The following is an 18879-nucleotide window of genomic DNA, read 5'->3' as shown; positions in this document are numbered from 1 at the left end:
AAATAACATTGATTTCATTGATGACTGGCCCGCTAAAAGTCCTGATCTCAACCCCATCGAGCATGTCTGGGATAGTCTGGACAGACGATTGAGGCGTCGTCCCAACCCACTCGCTAACGCCAACGAACTTCGTCAAGCGCTCATTCAGGAATGGAACAATATTCCACAGGCAGAAATCAACACTTTAGTCAATTCTATGCACCTGCAATGCACTGCAGTGGTCATTTCAAGAGGTGGTCATACCCGTTATTAAATGGGGTGGGTTTTTTTTAACCCCTACCACACTTGGTCAAAATTTCTCCCAGTTTCTGTTAACCTATGGCCATGATTTTTGCACCAAACGATGCATCATGGAACACTCTTTAAACGCATATATTATTCCCCCGGTTTGTTTTCATCAAGTTATGTTCAAGCAAAGTTAGCGGAAGTTTCTTATTTTGTTCAGTATATATGCCCATATATGCACGTTAAATTTGAAAAATATTTCCATTGGTTACTATATTAGTCCGAATCGAACAGAAAATGGATGTTGTTATTTATTTGGGTTCACGTTGGACTATATAGCCTAGTTGCTATATATCGGGCCCGTAGGAAGACTTAAATTATTAGTAAGCCCCTAAGGTCGATTTTTACTTCATCTCGTGTGGAGGGTGTGTGGTAAGGCCTATTATGACTTCATCACGTGTCCTCGGATGATGTGTGGTAAGACCAATTGTGACTTCATTACGTTTCGGGATGGGACGTAGCCCAGTGTTAAAGCGCTTGCTTGATGTGCGATCGGTTTGGGATCGATCCCCGTCGGCTATTTATCGCTCCAGCTAGTGCACCACGACTGGTACATCAAAGGCCGTGGTATGTGCTAACCTGTCTATGGGATGGTGCATATAAAAGATCCCTTGCTGCTAATCGAAAATAGTCCATGAAGTGGCGACAGCGGGTTTCCTCCCTCAATATCTGTGTGGTCCTTAACCATAATATGTCCGACACCATGTAACCGTAAATAAAAAAATGTGTTGAGTGCATCGTCAAATAAATCATTTTCCTTCCTTCCTTCATCACGTTTCCACGGATGATGTGTGGTAAGGCCTATTGTGATTGAATCACGTGTGGATGATGTGTGGTAAGGCCTCTTTTGACTTCATCACGTGTGAAGGATGTGTTGTAAGGCCTATTAAAGGCATACTGTCACGGATTTAAAGACCGTATTTCTCTAAAAATGTATAATAAATAAACATTACATTAATTGTTGGAAACCAAATCTAGCTATCCCGTCAACTTAACTGAACCATGATAGAATGAAATCCATGTCATCCCGCTCGGCAATTTTAGTTTTTGAATTATGGACCATTGCCATAATTCAATTATTTTTACAAAATGTCTTTAATAAATGGAGTATAGTGGTTATGAAGATGGTTGAATAAAGTACATTTAGAGACAAATCAAATTATTTTTGTTCAGGTAATACTTTGTTAGACCATTAAATAGGTCAGATTTCGTCACGTTTCCACGGATGTGTGGTAAAGGGCCTTTAGCCTATTATGACTATTACGTGTGGCTGATGTGTGGCAGGCGTATTATGACTTCATCACGTAGAGGATATGTGGTAAGGCCTATTATGACTATCACAATAGTCATATGGAGGATGTGTTTAGGCCTATTTGTGACTACAGCCGTTCTTAGCACGGATTTTACCCGATTGGCGTGTCACAGCATTCGGAATAACTCGGCCGTTTACGTGGAATTGGCCGAAGATTTTCCGGGTGCGGTTTTAGAGGAGTTCGGAAATGATCGAAATATTCCGAATAAAGTGCCGACAAAACGACTTTAAGCATGCGCATTAAACACGTGTCCGGGTAGACTTCCTTGTTTTTCCTAGAAGTTGCAGGTCGAAAAATTAGTTTTGTTGTCAAGATTTTGTTATTAACAGTTAGTTATCCGTTTGTTGCATCAAGACAAATAAAATGCCATTTTGGTTTGGACTAGACCACAGGACAATTATATTGTCTACTTACGCACTGACAGCAGGAGTTGCAGTTTATTCAACGTTTCGTCTGCTTCAACAACGAAAAGCAAAACGAAGAGACAATGTTTACGAATCTGATAAACTTTTGAGCGAATATTTGGTATTTCATTACGGGTCTCCAGAACAATTTCTCAAATATGACTTGGGACCTAAATCTTCTCTGGAATTTCCCAAACGTTGTGCAGAACTCTGCATCAAGCATTATCGTACAGATGTGAGTTTCAGGCTCGATCGACGACGGTCACTTTTTGCACCCTTGTTTTGACGTCATACACAATAAACAAACATAATTTACCATAATTTCACGTCATTGGGAACTATTCATAATTAAGGGCACAATCTCCAAAATGTGCAACGCTTTCTTTTGCAAGTTTTGGCTATAAATTCCTTATTTAAACAGTTACCATTGCAAATACCACACCACCAACTAACTTCCTGCACACCTCCGATCCATTGTTTGGGCTTCCTGTGCTACCATGCACCTGCTAGAGTGTGCGATCCTGTCTTCTCCCTCTCCCCAACCCTTTCCTGTCTTGGATGAAGGAGCTGGCAGTGGTCAGAACATGTGCCCAAAACAAGCGTGCACTATAACAGCTTTCTCTGAATGTGCATGTTAAAACATGTGACCTTCACCTTCACATCACTGGCCTCAATGGTGTAGTGATTAAACCATCATACTTAAGCTTGGTATGTACTGGGTTCGTTTCCCAGTATACCAGATATCATTTAGAGAGAGCGACAGAGTAGGTATAAGGCTACTAGACACTGACTCCTCTCTCATTAACCACTACCAGGGTTTCTGCCAGAGGGTAAAATGAGTATGTCGCCATACCCAAATTATTATTTTTTTAAGTTAACATTTTGACAAAATTAATGACTCATTATTGTATGATTTTCTTCAGCCTAACCCTAAATGTAACCCATTTTCATTGTGGAGGGGGCCCCCCATAGCCCCTATTGTCTATGGTTGCATTCAATTCCATAGCGCCATACCAAAAAATTTCTTTCTGGCAGAAACACTGACTACCATTGTCCTGGACACGCAGTCCAGATTGTTGAGGTGTGTCCCCATGACGGCATATGTGAACCTTAATTTAAATTTCATATCGAATCCTTATTTTGTAAATAGTACGATTTGTTTAATCATATCAGAAATTAAAGATCAAAACTGAAATTGTTAATTAATTTCTAATGATAAGTTGCATTTCAGGATAACACTAACCCTAGACCTAAGTTTAATCCTAGTAAATATAGCCTAAAGTTTAAAGTGGGGAAGGATAACAGGCAGATGTTTTACCCATCTGAATTTAAAATCAATTAAAGGAATTCTACTTGTATGACTAGGAAACATTTTGTTCAGTATCGCATTGTTATTCGCCATACAAAATTCAGAGATCGCTACACAATTTTATAACAACAAATAGTAGGCTACTGTTTGAAATAAGCACTTATATATCCATTTGTCCTGATAAGTGATAATCTGCTGGGACAAGCAAAATGTATCTCAATGGTTGTCCAGTGGCAGTGTTCGAGATTAACGGTATCCCGATATCCCGATGATACCAGAATTTAATTTTGGATACCAGACTTCAAGAACCCAGTATCCCACCGGGATACCATATAATACTAAATTCTCAGGTGGGATACCAGATTTTGAAATGTTAGTATCCAACTGGGATACTGGCCAAAAAATTTAATCTCGAACACTGAGTGGACAAGTAAAATTGTATATAATGCTCTTTCATTTTGAGAAATCAAAAACATTGTCCTTGCTCTTGAATAAAACTAATAACTTATTTAGACAAGTAAAGATATTGATGGACAAGTAGATCTGTATATCTTTGTAGTTGTCCGGTAGACTAGAGAAAACTTTTGCTTCTTTTTATCACTGAATAGTAGATGCTAATCCATTTTCAGTTGGTTAGTAACTATTGCTAATCAAAATTTAGAAAACTAAATATTTCCTGATGACATTTAAACATCCATCTGGATATCATTATTTCTTTTTGTAGCCTAAAATTCCAAGTCGTGCTCTGGACATTGGTTGTGCAGTGGGGAGATCAACGTTTGAGTTGTCACGTAAACTGGACGAGATCATTGGTATTGACTACAGCTATTCATTTGTGGAGACCTGCGACTACCTGAAAGTGACGGGAGAGATGCATTACTCGGTCACTGACGAGGGTGATCTGCGGTCGCAGCTGACCGCTCGCGTGCATCCTGATATTGTAAGTAATAACAAAAATATCTTTTGACATGTTCTCTTTTTTAATGCCCTACCAGAGGGGACTATAGGTTTCATCTCTGTCATTCTGTCAGTCTGTCTGTCTGTCTGTCTGTCCATATATAAAATTTCAACTCCGTAGCATTGTGGAAAAAATTTTGTCCGAAAAGCTATATGTGGGACGTCTGTCCATCCGTTCCACATTTAGTTTCCCAGACCTTTTTTTACAATGCTTCAAGTTATTAAGCTGAAATTTTATCTATAACTTTATCATGTACTGTTACAGATCAAGTTTGACTTTTATGGTGATTTACCTGAAGTCTTTTTTTTTACTAAGTTATCGCCCTTGATCTTAGGATAATTGAAAATTAGTTTTTCTGACTTTTTTTTCACAATGCCTCAAAATATTGAGCTAAAATTTTGTGTATATCTGTATCATGTACTGTCACAAGTTTGGCTTTCATGGCAATTTGCTCTTTTTTTTCTCCCATGAACTTGTTTCAGTGTATATTTAAAGACTATTAGATTCCCATATATATGGAATAGAAAAATAACACTTGAGGTTGTGGAAATTTCAATCTAGGAAATATATATACAATTTACATATATATATATATATATATATATACACACACATATATACAAGGATTTAATTATCCCCTGCACCAGTGCGTTAATATCTATGTATGTAACAATCAACCATGACATACATACAATATATAGATATTCATACATCAATACATACTAGCCAGCGCCAGGTCTGCCCACTGTTTCATGCACGTAAGTGGGATCGACCGTGTAACTTGTAGACCCCATGCATATAGTTGAGTTAAAGAGCATCCTTTTTTATGGATGCCTCAATAGCTCAAAAGGTATCGTGGCAAGTCTGCAAATTTGCGGGCGTTTGGTGCCATAGGTTCGAGTCCCAGCAAAAGCACGGGACAGTTTGTGAGGCCAGAAAGGATTTAATTATCCCCTGCGCAGTGCGTTAATATCTATGTATGTAACAGTCAACCTCGACATACATACAATATATAGATATTCATACATCAATACATATATACATACATACATACATACATATATATACACATATACATGCACACAGTGAAACTTTCTAAACTGGACACCCTTATAACTCGGTAAAAAGTCTGGTTTTAAGGTGCATCCGGTTTAGAGCAGTTCTGATCTGTACTGGTATTTAAAAAGGAGCCATACATAATGTCTGATTTGAGGGATTTCCTGTTTACAGAGGGTCTGGTTTTTAAGGGTTTTACAGTAAGTGTATTCCATGTGGTCATTAAAGTTTTCTTCTCCAGTTCTGTATACCATGTGTCATAAACTTTACCATATGAAACTTTTGTGTATTACAGACATCAAATAATGTGCTGGAAGTCATTGACCTCACATTCCTTTTTTCTTTGCTTTTATCAGAATCGAGATGTAGTAACATTCCAGCAAGGGGATGCCTGTAACCTGCCCGAAAGTCTTGGTCAGTTTGGAGTTGTCCTGGCAGCAAATCTTATCTGTCGTTTACACGATCCCCTCGCGTTCTTGAACTCACTACCGCGTCTGGTTGCGTCTGGTGGAATCTTGATAATAACAGCACCATACACTTGGCAGGAGGAATACTGTGATAAGGTGAATATTGTCAGTGTTTTGTTATTTTTTTAATAGTGCTTATGATTTGAAAATCATTGGTGAAGTCTCAAGAGCAAGTGCTCTGTGAAATTAAAAAAATATTGAATAAAATAAATTAGCCATATAAGAACTGATGTTAGTTTTGTTACATAAAAAAAAAAAATATGGACAAGATATTTAAAGATATTCACCAAGAATATTGTCTCACAGTAATTAAATTAACCTTTAGACTACTGGATTAATTTTTGACAAAAACCACGTTGAGTGGGTACACGTTTATAATTTTTACTCGCATATATTCACTTAAATGTTTTATAAATACATAAAATAAAGTTAATATTTGAATTAGTAAGTATTATTTTTGTGGGTTTTTGTAATTTTTATGATATGTTAGATCGGTTTATGTTGATTAAAATTAGGTAAAAAATCTAAAAAGTCACCTTTACTTACGGGCATTTGTGGCCAGCTGTCCAGTATTTATGTCCATTATTTCTAATAACAGTGGTTTTCTGACCAGACTTAAAAAATTCATATCCCAATGATTCATATCCCAATATTTGGTGATGTTTGTTTTTGGTAAAACGATCAAATTTATTATTATCAAATTAGCTGTCACAATCGGCTATCGATCCCTGAAAATGACCGCGACAAGCCGCCATTGTTGTCAAGCAAAAATACTTGTCGAAAACCACTTTTTCAACTAAAAATTCCAAGATATAATTGATTGAAAAAACAAAATCTAAAAAAACCAGGAAGCTGACTTGTCTTCCATTTCAGACCGGCCTAGGTGGCGTTGTGGTTAGGCCATCGGTCTACAGGCTGGTAGGTACTGGGTTCGGATCCCAGTCGAGGCATGGGATTTTTAATCCAGATACCGACTCCAAACCCTGAGTGAGTGCTCCGCAAGGCTCAGTGGGTAGGTGTAACCACTTGCACCGACCAGTGATCCATAACTGGTTCAACAAAGGCCATGGTTTGTGCTATCCTGCCTGTGGGAAGTGCAAATAAAAGATCCCTTGCTGCCAATCGGAAGAGTAGCCCATGTAGTGGCGACAGCGGGTTTCCTCTCAAAATCTATGTGGTCCTTAACCATATGTCTGACGCCATATAACCGTAAATAAAAATGTGTTGAGTGCGTCGTTAAATAAAACACTTCTTTCTTTCTTTCTTTCATATCCCAATATTTGGTGATGTTTGTTTTTGGTAAAACGATCAAATTTATTATTATCAAATTAGCTGTCACAATCGGCTATCGATCCCTGAAAATGACCGCGACAAGCCGCCATTGTTGTCAAGCAAAAATACTTGTCGAAAACCACTTTTTCAACTAAAAATTCCAAGATATAATCGATTGAAAAAACAAGATCTAAAAAAACCAGGAAGCTGACTTGTCTTCCATTTCAGACCGGCCTAGGTGGCATTGTGGTTAGGCCATCGGTCTACAGGCTGGTAGGTACTGGGTTCGGATCCCAGTCGAGGCATGGGATTTTTAATCCAGATACCGACTCCAAACCCTGAGTGAGTGCTCTGCAAGGCTCAGTGGGTAGGTGTAAACCACTTGCACTGACCAGTGATCCATAACTGGTTCAACAAAGACCATGGTTTGTGCTATCCTGCTTGTGGGAAGCGCAAATAAAAGATCCCTTGCTGCCTGTCGTAAAAGAGTAGCCTATGTGGAGACAGGGTTTCCTCTAAAAAACAGTGTCAGAATGACCATATGTTTGACGTCCAATAGCCGATGATAAGATAAAAAATATGTGTGCTCTGGTGGCATTGTTAAATAAAACAAACTTTACTCTCTTTTTTTTGTCTTCCATTTCCTATTACTAAATCGCTTCCGGTGAGTGATGTTTGTGAGATATCTCACCTGCAATATCAGAAGGTTAATTAGTCAGGTTATGAAATATTGGTAGTAAACCTGGTCATATTCCTAACACAGTTGTACACAGACAACTTTGAGTGCCAAAAGTCATTGTGTTTGTGATTTTGGTATATTTGGAAAACTACGGTTACTGACAAAATAGTGCAAAACAATAATCCTAAATTGTTTGAAAATGTATGTGGGAAACTGGAGTGGTGGGTAGCTGCATCCAGTGTGGGAACATCAAAATCTTGCTGTTGTAACTCTGATAACTCCTCTTTAACAGTATTAAGGTTTGGGTACAATTACTACTGTAAGCTGGTATCAGAAATAAACTGTGTTTGTTATTATAATTGTTATATGTTTTCTGTTTCAAGAACAAGTGGCTTGGTGGTTACAAAAACAGGAATGGTGAAGCTGTGACTGGTTTTTCGACACTGAAGAAAATACTGAGCCCGACCTTTGACCTCGTAGAAGACCTTGACATGCCATTTTTCATCAGAGAAACAGCACGAAAAAATCAGTGGACCGTAGCACATGCGACGGTCTGGCGAAGAAAATGAGAAAACACATACCTGATTTAGAAATATTTATAAATTAAAACATTTCTTGCTTGTGAATTGAAACCAATGTTAGATTGAAATCATGGCCAGCGAATCGTGAAGTGAGTTCTACCTTATAGTGTCAAGTGTATTTAGATAGAAATCACTGTTTAAATATTCTGATGTAGAAAATGTTCAGGCACGAATTATATCCTTTGTAAACTGAAATCATTTCTTCATATTAGTGTTAATTGTATGTAGATACAGATCAATGGCTGGTTGTTCAAACATTAGATAACCAGGGTTTCTGCCATAAAGAAATTTTTGGGTATGACACTTTGGAATTGAATATTTACAATGTGTGTGCTGAATGCTATTGCAGTCGACAGAGTGTATGGGTGCCTCCACCAGAATGAAAATCATCATCATCATCATTTCCTGTCATACCTAGTGGCATTTGGGCAGCGACGAAGTTCCTGCATGCCGGTTTACCCCTTGCCAATCTCTCGATGGTGCCCCAACTGTCTCCTCCATCTCTATTTCCACTGTTCGGCGCCATGTTGTTTTTGTACGTCCTCTAATGAAAATAGGGTATGTTTATTGTTAGGGTTAAGAAAATCACAGTAATGATAAAGAGTCATTATTTTGTTAAAAGAACTTAAATTTGGGTATGGTGCCATACCCATTTAACCCTCTGGCAGAAACCCTGTTAGCTTAACTAGTGGTTAACACAAATTTTCAAACCCAAGGACTGAATCAATACAAATCATCTATGAAAACATCTTGTTGAAACTTGATAATAGAACAACCAAATATATCTTATACATAATCAAATCTAAAATGTATTTTGTATTTGTGAAGAAAAAAAAATTATGAGGGAAACGTTTGACTAACCCTGGGTTAATTTAACTGTGTTTTGAACAGCTGGGCCAAGTGTTTAAATATTTGTGATGTAAACAAAAGTTGAGATGAGTTTTTATCCATGAGAATATTTTTCTTAGAGAGACTGTCCTGATTTTGTTGCCATTATTAAGATGTTGCCGATTAACATAGATGTTTTATTGACTACAGTTGCATATTAAATACATTTTTCTGTATAAAATGTGAATGGCAATACAGTAAAGGCATATTGTCACAGACCACTGACCTATTTAGTGGTCTAACAAAGTATTACCTGAACAAAAATTATTTGATTTGTCACTAAATGTACTTTATTCAACCATCTTCATAACCACCATTCTCCATTTATTAATGATATTTAGTTAAAATAATTGAATTATGGCAATGGTCCATAATTCAAAAACTAAAATTGCAGAGAGGGTTGACATGGGTTTCACTCCATCATGGTTCAGTTACAGTAATGCGATAGCTAGATTTGGTTTTCAACAATTAATGTGATTTTCATTTATTATCCATTTTCAGAGAAATAAGGTCCTTAAATCTGCGACAGTATGCCTTTAAATGTGTTTTGGATCATCCCAGTGTTTTTACTAGGTCAGACTTCACTTATATTTCCTAATCTATATTTTGAGAGACGGTTGGGGCTGCTTAAAAACATTGGGACGACAAGAAACACATTAAACATACAGACACTGATATTCTAAACAAGAAACTATATTTAGCATGTAAATTTGGTTGTTAAAAAGATTTGTTAAAGTCAAAAACATTTTAATACTACAAACTCAGAACAGTCTCTTTTTTTTATAGTTATTCTGTAACATTATATGAGGTAACACTTTACTGGTAGCACTATATGTAGCATAAAGTAAGACACAAATTTGAAAAACCATAATCATATACATAGCAGTATACACTCGACCACCTGACAGTATTTTCAAAAATTTGCTAAAAATACAACATATCCGAAGAATCTGTTCTGAAAAATTCTCCCACGTTTCTGTGATATGTTTGAAAATTGACAAAATTTGGCTAGATTTGACATCTATGAGTAAAAAAAATGTTTTTGACTTTCTGCATAAAATATTGATCTGAAATACTGAAAATTGACCTCTGTTTAACTATTGTAATGAATTTTTATCAGTTTAATTATAAAAGATCATCTCGATAGAATAGTTAATAGGTAGATCTGTTACTACCTTGCAGATTTTGCTAATTTGTGGCTATTTTGTATCCATATGCTTGGTAATATAGATGTTTTATAGATTTGTTAAATTTGAAATTTTTTTCACCTGGTAAGGTTATAAAATTTGAATCCAGAAGTTTGTTGTCCAAGTTGATTAGCCATATACACCCTCAGTAGTTCAGTTTCCTATCCGAGTATATAAAAATTAATAGTTGGTATCTTCATTAATTTTAGTTTAGGAAAAGCACATTAAACATTTAAAACAACGAACCATATTAATAAGCCTACGGAATGAAGTAGGATTGTAGCTTACTTAGCTAGTATCTGGCTTGTAAGAGAGGATTCTTACATCTAAATTTAGGATTTTTTTCATGAAATTAATTTTCACAAAATGGATTAAATTTGATTTAAAATGCATTTAATCTAAGATGGCAATTATTTGAATGGTATGGCTTTCAGCTTTTAGAAGATCATTCCAGTTATTAATTTCATCTACTCCAGTGCAATTTCCAGCTCCATTTGGTGCTATTTCTCCATCAATCCAGAGTTATTTCCCTTCCATCCATTGGTGCTATTTCCCCATTACGGATTACGTACCTTCCAATATAAATTGTTTTTTTCACTGCAAGGTTTATTCCCATCCAGTTGACTGTTATTTTTAGTGTTTGATCCAGTGTTATTTCGATCGAATCTATTGTTAATTCCCATTTAGTGCACTGTTATTTCCAGGGCTAGCTCTGGGTGAGCAAAACATTTCGCCAAATTATGTTTAAAAAATGCAAAACCCAGTTATTTTCCAACAAAACATCAATTATTACTTGAAATGTTTTCGCCAAATTAAAATCAAATTCGCCAATTCCTAAAATTCACAATTGGCGAATTTGGCGATTGGCAGAGCTAGCCCTGATTTCCCATCCATTCCACTGTTTTTCTCATTTAGTCCAGTGTTATTTCCAATGCAGTTCAATGCCATTCCCCATTTGCTCCAATGTTATTTCATATTCAATCCAGTATTATTTTCCATCACAAAATGCTCATACTTTTCACCTTCATGCTATTATGCTTACCATTTAATTTCTATGTAGTTATAATTATTGATTTTAAAAAATAAAATAAAATCGCCCAAGGACCAAGTTCATTATGTTGAAACACAGTATCCAGTGGTTTTAAACTTTTGCATTTTCGTATTCAATAAACCATTGGTTCACTGTCAGTAAAATGGACCCAGTGGGTTATTTCCCATCCCAACAAGAGGTTCTTCACTGGTATATCGGAGGTAGTGGTACGGGAAAATAAATGTAAAACAGACGTTGCTGCTAAGTAGATTGGTGTAGCTTGTTTAGCACAATTTTTCATCTGTGTGCTAAGGTATTAAACATTCCATTTTCTTCTTTTAATGTCAATTAAAACAAGATTTTTGTGTGTTTACATTTAAGATCTAAAATGAGGGTGGAAATGTGCATGCCTGATTAAGTAATTAATATACATGTACTTAGGTCAGTTACTGCAGGTTTTAAATTAACTGGTGTAACATTATGGTTAATACAAACATATTCATTTGTTTTGAAAGGTAGAGTTTGAAATTAGGGGGATGGGATATGGGGTGGGATAATGGTTTGAGTTGTGAAAAGCAGTATTTTCCAATACTATATGCAAACTCCCACCCCACCCACAAATGAAATATTTGGAAATGAAACAAAAGTCACTGGACATAAATATACAAATCACAATACCCCTATATATTGCATTTATTTCTTTTTGCTGTTTCAGCATATCCTACATTTATTTCCTTTGCTGTTTCATGATTTGCACTTTATATGTCAATACATTATATTAAAGTTGTGATACAGATACACGTGTAATACATATACATGCATATATTTATCCTATGATTGCTTTTGTTATACTTGTTTATTTTATGAATGTAGCTTATTATGTTTCCATGTACTTTGTAGTACGTTTTATGCTATACAATAAACATTTATTTTACATGTTATATGTTGAGCTTGACGCTCTTTTATTACAACATTTTTCTTTTAATATATATCCTTGTTGATTTTGTTAATTGTATTACTATCTGTTCGATCATCTATCTAATTAGAACTCTGATGTTACTGTCTTCTGGTCTTTCAGCCGATCTGATCTGATCGGAGGCAGTGTTTTTGTATGTGTCCAGTTAACCTTTCTTTCGACCAATCAAAACACTGCTTGCAGACATTATTTTTTTTTAGCTCTTAACAAGATCATCTGAACAGAAAATGACACTGGCCCTTTGTTGGATCAACTGACATGGCCTCCAGGGGTTCATGGCAAAGATGTCATACATCAATAAATATTTCACCAGTAGTATCGTTTCGTTTGTTTTGTGTGATATATTAACTTTTAATTTGTTGATTTAATTTTTCTTCTTCTTTCTTTTTCCTTCTTTCTTTCTTCTTTCTTACTTCCTTATTATTATCCGCAGAAACTTTAAAGCGTGGCCAAGTTTGGGAATCTTGATCAGTTGCTTTACATTATATTGTGGATATATATACATAAACGTATATCATTTGTATATTATACCTATAATACATTCAAATAACTATATATTTTAGATATATTTACCTATGAATGGACTGAATTTAAATACATGTACATAAATACATATGGATGTGTTTGTGAGACAAAGGAGGTGGGAGAGAAGAGGGTGACTGGGAAATGTGAATGGAGAGAAAGATGGACAAGGGGGAAAGAGAAAGAACAATTGATACCACAATGATAGACATGATTATAGTCATTCCTTAAAACGTGGGTGTCAATAAACGACCTTGTATGGACCATGTGCCTGCCATCGCAATGTGTCAACATTTTTACCATAAAATTTCTAGTCGCGCAATATTTTAATCCATATAATCTTTGCAGAATTTTATCTTAAAATGGCAACAGGTGGTGATAAAAGATATAGTTTGCTGTTGTTGTCGCCTAAAATGGATATTTATGTCCATTCAAGTACCGAATTCAACGGTTTGCATTTTGTTGAAAAGAGGGTTGTTTATTGAGCTTGATACTTTAATACAGAAAATATGGATTCGCTTCATAAACCTCTTCCCACCATAGGACAAGTCTTCCGCCTCCATGTGACTGATGAGCCATTAAGAAAAGGCAAAACCGTATTAGATCAGGTATGTCGTTATTCTTTTGGTAAATATCCCTACATGTAGGTTACTCATCTTCGCAAGATACTACATTTCGTAGTGGTACCTTAGCTTGCGAAGATGATTCCTACTGGGCAGGGCATGCAGTCCTCTTCTGAGCATCAGTGTGCTGTAGTGGTGTTAAACAAAAACTTTATCCTCCGAGTATCCCCTCTGATTGCTGTTCTTTGTCGTGGTACAGACGTAACTTTCATCACGGCACACGTTCTCCGGTATTTCATATACATTGTGAAATTATTTCAGTTCAAATATGTTTTTAAATATTTTGTATGTGATAAAATGTTGGTAATTTGGTGTTATATTGCGGTTTTTGGTGTAGTTGAATCATCTTTTGTTTACAACAGCTGGACACAGTTTCGATGATTTGACTATAACGTTTCTTTTAAATTTGCAATAAATGAGAGAGAGATGGGGTGGGGGGGGGGGGTTAGATAGGGAGAGCGCGCAATTTCACAGGTGTTTACTCACTCGCTCATCTTTTTGTAGTTTTACGTGTTACAATATCCATGTAATTTAAAGTCTACAATGTAAGTTCATACCGACATATTCACCTACTACGGTACTGTACATACATTAATATTATGTTAAAATATTTTCAAATTTATCGACTCGCTGTTCATTGAGCAGTATATGGAGCTAGTGAATCCGCCATAAAGCAAACTGTTCCCTTCATTTGTTTCCTAATCATATTTTCCCCAAATGAAACTGATAAATGGCCATTCGATTCTGCATTGTGCAGAGATCTATACGGCCTTGATTGTGGATAACGGTTTTGTTGTTAATATTTATACAGTTAAACACAGTTCTTAAAATAATTAATAGACCCGCCCTTATTTAGACACAACATTGAATACAATAATCTCAAAACTCAAAGAACATTTCATTTTGTTTTCATCAAAAACAACAGTAACAAAAAGAAAAAGAAAAAAACAAACAAAGAAACAAACAAAGAAACCCAAAGAAACCCAAAGAAAAGCAAAAAGAAACACACATAAAACCACCTCAAAACATACGAGAATTTGTTTTGTCTAACCCTAATACTAACCCTGATATTTTTTTTTGCCTCTGTCCCTAGGCTAGATACGGCCTTGAAGAGAGACATAAAATGCCATTATATAAATATACGCTGTTTGCTAAATGAACGGATTCCAGATTGTTGTTAGAGATAATAGCCCGTCTTTTGTCAACTAAAAACAGAAAAGTGGCGGGAAGTAAGGGAAAGTCTGTAGAGAACGCACGGGTGTTTGGGTCGTAGAATCGAATCCCATAAGCAACCATCTTGTATTTCCCCTCGTGGCAATCACCCAGTACACCACAACTGATATATAAATGGCAGCGGTGTGTGCTGTCCTCTCTGTGAGAAAGTATATATATATATTATTTTGCTGTCAATGAAATGCTTTTAGAAGATTTCTTCTGAAGAATATGTTGTTTTTGTGTTTTTAATTGCTTTTTTCTTTGATATTATATTTTCATTTTATTAGCCTGTTTGCAAATTATACTGAACTTTAATATTAGCTTTGCATTTTGTAACATGTTTACAAATTAAATCGAATTATAAAATTATTTTTTGCATTTTAGCATTGTTGCAAATTAAACCGAACTTTAAAATTATCTTTGCATTTAGCATGTCTGCAAATTAAATCGAACTGTAACATTATTTTAGCATTTTCGCATTTTTGCAAATTAAACTTAACTTTAACATTATCTTTGCAGTTTAACATTTGCTTCGGATCCCAGTCGAGGCATGGGATTTTTAATCCAGATACCGACTCCAAACCCTGAGTAAGTGCTCCGCAAGGCTCAATGCGTAGGTGTAAACCACTTGCACCGACCAGTGATCCATAACTGGTTCCACAAAGGCCATGGTTTGTGCTATCCTGCCTGTGGGAAGCGCAAATAAAATATCCCTTGCTGCCTGTCGTAAAAGAGTAGCCTATGTGGCGACAGCGGGTTTCCTCTAAAAAACAGTGTCAGAATGACCATATGTTTGACGTTCAATAGCCGATGATAAGATAAAAAAATCAATGTGCTCTAGTGGCGTCGTTAAATAAAACAAACTACTCTTTTTTTAACATTTGCATTTTAGCATGTTCGTAAACATAGGCGTACAGGCTCCCATTTTTGTAAGGAGGCTGATTTTTTGACCGAATTAAATGAAAATGTCCGAATATGGATAATATTATTTATTCACATTAGTACTACATATATTTCTACAACAGCTACAATATATATATATATATATATATATATATAGGGTTGCAAATGAATAACTATTAATTTTTCATGGATTACAACTAATATTGTGGGTAGAATTATGGAAATGAATAGTGAAACGGTTTCAGGAAAGCTCATTTTGCCCAAATATCTCTATCGTTTTAGCCCGAATTTTAGAATTTGAAGTTGCCCCCCCACCCCCCAACCCTGTCTCGTACACGTATATTCGTAAATCAAACCGAACTCTGACATTATCTCAGTATTCTACAACTACACTGAAGTCTTTGCACAGGCGATTTATCCGATAATCACAGGTCTGCGACACATTCTGAGTGTGCCTGCTACAAAAGGTACATGTCTACCTGTGTGTGTTGACCGGCTGTGTTTACATGGCGATCATCACACAGATAAAAGATTAATCATCTGTCCCAGTGTGCAATTCAATAGCCAAAGTTAAAATCTCTACCCTGCGGAGCGGTACCCCTATATTTTCTAACAGTGCCACGTACAGGTTTCGAAAATGTTCAAGCTCCATTTAGATCACAGAAATCTTTATAGATCCCCAGGTTGGTGAGAATTTTATTTATGTATTACAAATCGTGTTGTATTTATCATGATTACTGCCAACATTTAATCCCGTACATAGTGCAGTTGTCAATGTCATGATTACTGCTGCTGCTACTACTACTACTATGTCGACGACAACTTCTACTATTACTACTACTACCACCACCACCACCACCACCACCACTACAACCACAACCACCACTAGCCTCCTCCTACTACTACAACTAGTACTACTGATATTACTACCACTACTACTGTTACTGCTACTGCTACTACTGCTGCTACTACTGCTGCTGCTGCTGCTGCTACTGCTGCTGCTGCTGCTGCTACTACTACTACTACTACTACTACTGCTACTACTGTAACATATAAATCAACCTCCACTGATGGGATTCGAACCCATTAAGGACCACATAGATATTGAGAGAGGAAACCCGCTGTCGCCACTTCATGGGCTACTCTTTCCGATTAGCAGCAAGGGATCTTTTATATGCACCATCCCACAGACAGGATAATACATACCACGGCCTTTGATATGCTAGTCGTGGTGCACTGGTAGTGACGAGAAATAGCCCAGTGGGCCCACCGACTGGGATCGATCCCAGACCGACCGCGCATCGAGCGAGCGGTGTACCACTGAGCTACATCCCGCTCCTCTCTGTGTAGGAGTCCAGCGCTCCACATACTAGGATCAGGAGCTTGCCTAGTATACATGCTAGTATACACAGCCCAGATTATTGAACCAAGCATTAGCATGTCAGATACCTCATTCCTCAACTAAACGAAATTCTTGAGATGACTTTTGGTTTAATAATATTTACCTCTAAAAGCGGGAACTGATATCAATTCACGAACATGCAAATTGTGCGGGTAAAACTAACCCCAACCCCCAATCTCTAGTGTTCTGCTGAACACAACTCGTACGTTGTGGCCTCTCCAAACTTAATGTACATTGTTCTGGTGCCATCTATGGTGGCCATTGGCTTGAACTGCATATTTTATTCTGCCCCTCCCCTCCTCCCATCACACCTATTTACCCGCCACTCTTTATATTTGCCTGCTTCTACAAAACACGTGTAAAAAATCCTGGCTACGCCAAATAGTTGTTTTTAATTACCGTAACATAATATTATTTTCTCGATCTGGCTATGATTCAATTCCAGCTAAATTCTAATTTATATCTTCCCGATATGACTATGGTTCAATTCCAACTGAAGTTCTTCCCGATCCGGCTATGATTCAAATTGTTTTTCTGTCCACCTCCACATCCCAGTCCTTGCTAGCGAAAACACACTGAGTTGATTAAAATGTTAGATATCTTTTATTTTGAATTAGTAAAATATATAATAGGGTAGAGGAAAAGTCATTGTAACTTTTAAAAAAGTATTTTACACTACTGTTAAATTCTTTATTTTCATTGACTTAAATTTTCGTGTTTAATTTGATCGAAAAGGTATTATCATATTTTCGTTGTGTTCTTAAATTCGTTCACCTAGAATTAAAATGATTTCACAGTTGTTAAAGGGACATATGCTACTTTTCAAACACTAAGACATATTTTTGACTATTAAGAGCCGTTTTTGATAACTGAAATCATACTTTACTTAGATTTTATTGTTTAGATTATCCATTTCCGTACATTCGAAGTGTTTTTGGTCATCCTTGTGTTTTTAATATCACAAAATGCATTTCTCATCTTTTTAAAAACGCACGTGCGCCTGAGAAGTAACATTATTATGGATTCTATTTTTAGTCTATTTTTAGAGGGTATGCAAGCATTTCAAAACCACACTCATATTTCACTCAATTGTAACTTTATCCAAATGTGTTACAGGTTTGTAGATTAACTAAACTTAGTGTCCATTTTCATGGGCTGAAACTAGGGTCTGTCCCTTTAAAAACTGAAGTGAGTACATTTAAATTCAATTACGATTCTGGCTGTGAAGGGTTCAAACAATACAGAGTGTAAACACAAAACAAATAGTTATACAGGGTTACCATACAGTTGGCGCTCACGCCCGTTACCTCTGAATCGTCTTAAAGGATCGTGTTCACCGATAGTTCTGCCTGATCTGACACGAATGTCAGTGGCTTTAAGATGGGTTTTGTTTTGTTCTTCGTGTTGCCGCTCATTGCGAACAAACGAGCAGTTACGTATATACACTGTTTGTAACCAGACACCGCCGTGGTATTGTCATTACTAACTAGTTCGATCATATACCAAGTGACAAAAGAAACGCGAGATACGAAAATATCTAATTTGGTTTTGTTTGTTATTTTAATTAAACAGAGTTTTAAAAGAAGATAGATTTTATTTTAATTAATGATAGTTTACGCTATGGGGATTATGTATAGGGTATTTATAAGCCTACGAGGCAAGGGGTGGGTGTGTGTTTTAACTGCCCCTAGTGCTGGAGCAAAACCTCAAATTCGGTCAGAAATTATAGAGATATTTGGGCAAAATGTATTAACCTGATACCTTTTTTATCATGTATTTCCATCATTCTACCCATAATATTAGTTGTAA

At 36.3% G+C, this 18879-nt stretch overlaps 1 protein-coding gene across 1 annotated transcript; it reads left to right on the top strand.

Annotated features, from left to right (window-relative positions):
* The first annotated feature begins 1858 nt into the window (after positions 1–1858).
* Positions 1859–9486, top strand: LOC121378153. Its single transcript, XM_041506256.1, has 4 exons — positions 1859–2237; positions 4036–4251; positions 5682–5888; positions 8127–9486. Exons 1-4 carry the CDS (start codon positions 1962–1964, stop codon positions 8310–8312), a joined length of 885 nt encoding a protein of 294 aa, XP_041362190.1. The 5' UTR covers positions 1859–1961; the 3' UTR covers positions 8313–9486.
* The last annotated feature ends 9393 nt before the right edge of the window (positions 9487–18879 follow it).

The sequence above is a fragment of the Gigantopelta aegis genome, chromosome 2 (assembly GCF_016097555.1).
Source record: "Gigantopelta aegis isolate Gae_Host chromosome 2, Gae_host_genome, whole genome shotgun sequence".
Taxonomy (NCBI): domain Eukaryota; kingdom Metazoa; phylum Mollusca; class Gastropoda; order Neomphalida; family Peltospiridae; genus Gigantopelta; species Gigantopelta aegis.
Note: the sequence above shows the minus strand (reverse complement) of the source record. Positions and strands in the feature narration are given on the sequence as shown.

Coding starts and splice junctions, on each gene's coding strand:
- LOC121378153 (XM_041506256.1), top strand. CDS start 1,962: ATGCCATTTTGGTTTGGACTAGACCACAGGACAATTATATTGTCTACT. Junction 2,238..4,035: donor TCAAGCATTATCGTACAGAT/GTGAGTTTCAGG, acceptor TTCTTTTTGTAG/CCTAAAATTCCAAGTCGTGC. Junction 4,252..5,681: donor CTCGCGTGCATCCTGATATT/GTAAGTAATAAC, acceptor TGCTTTTATCAG/AATCGAGATGTAGTAACATT.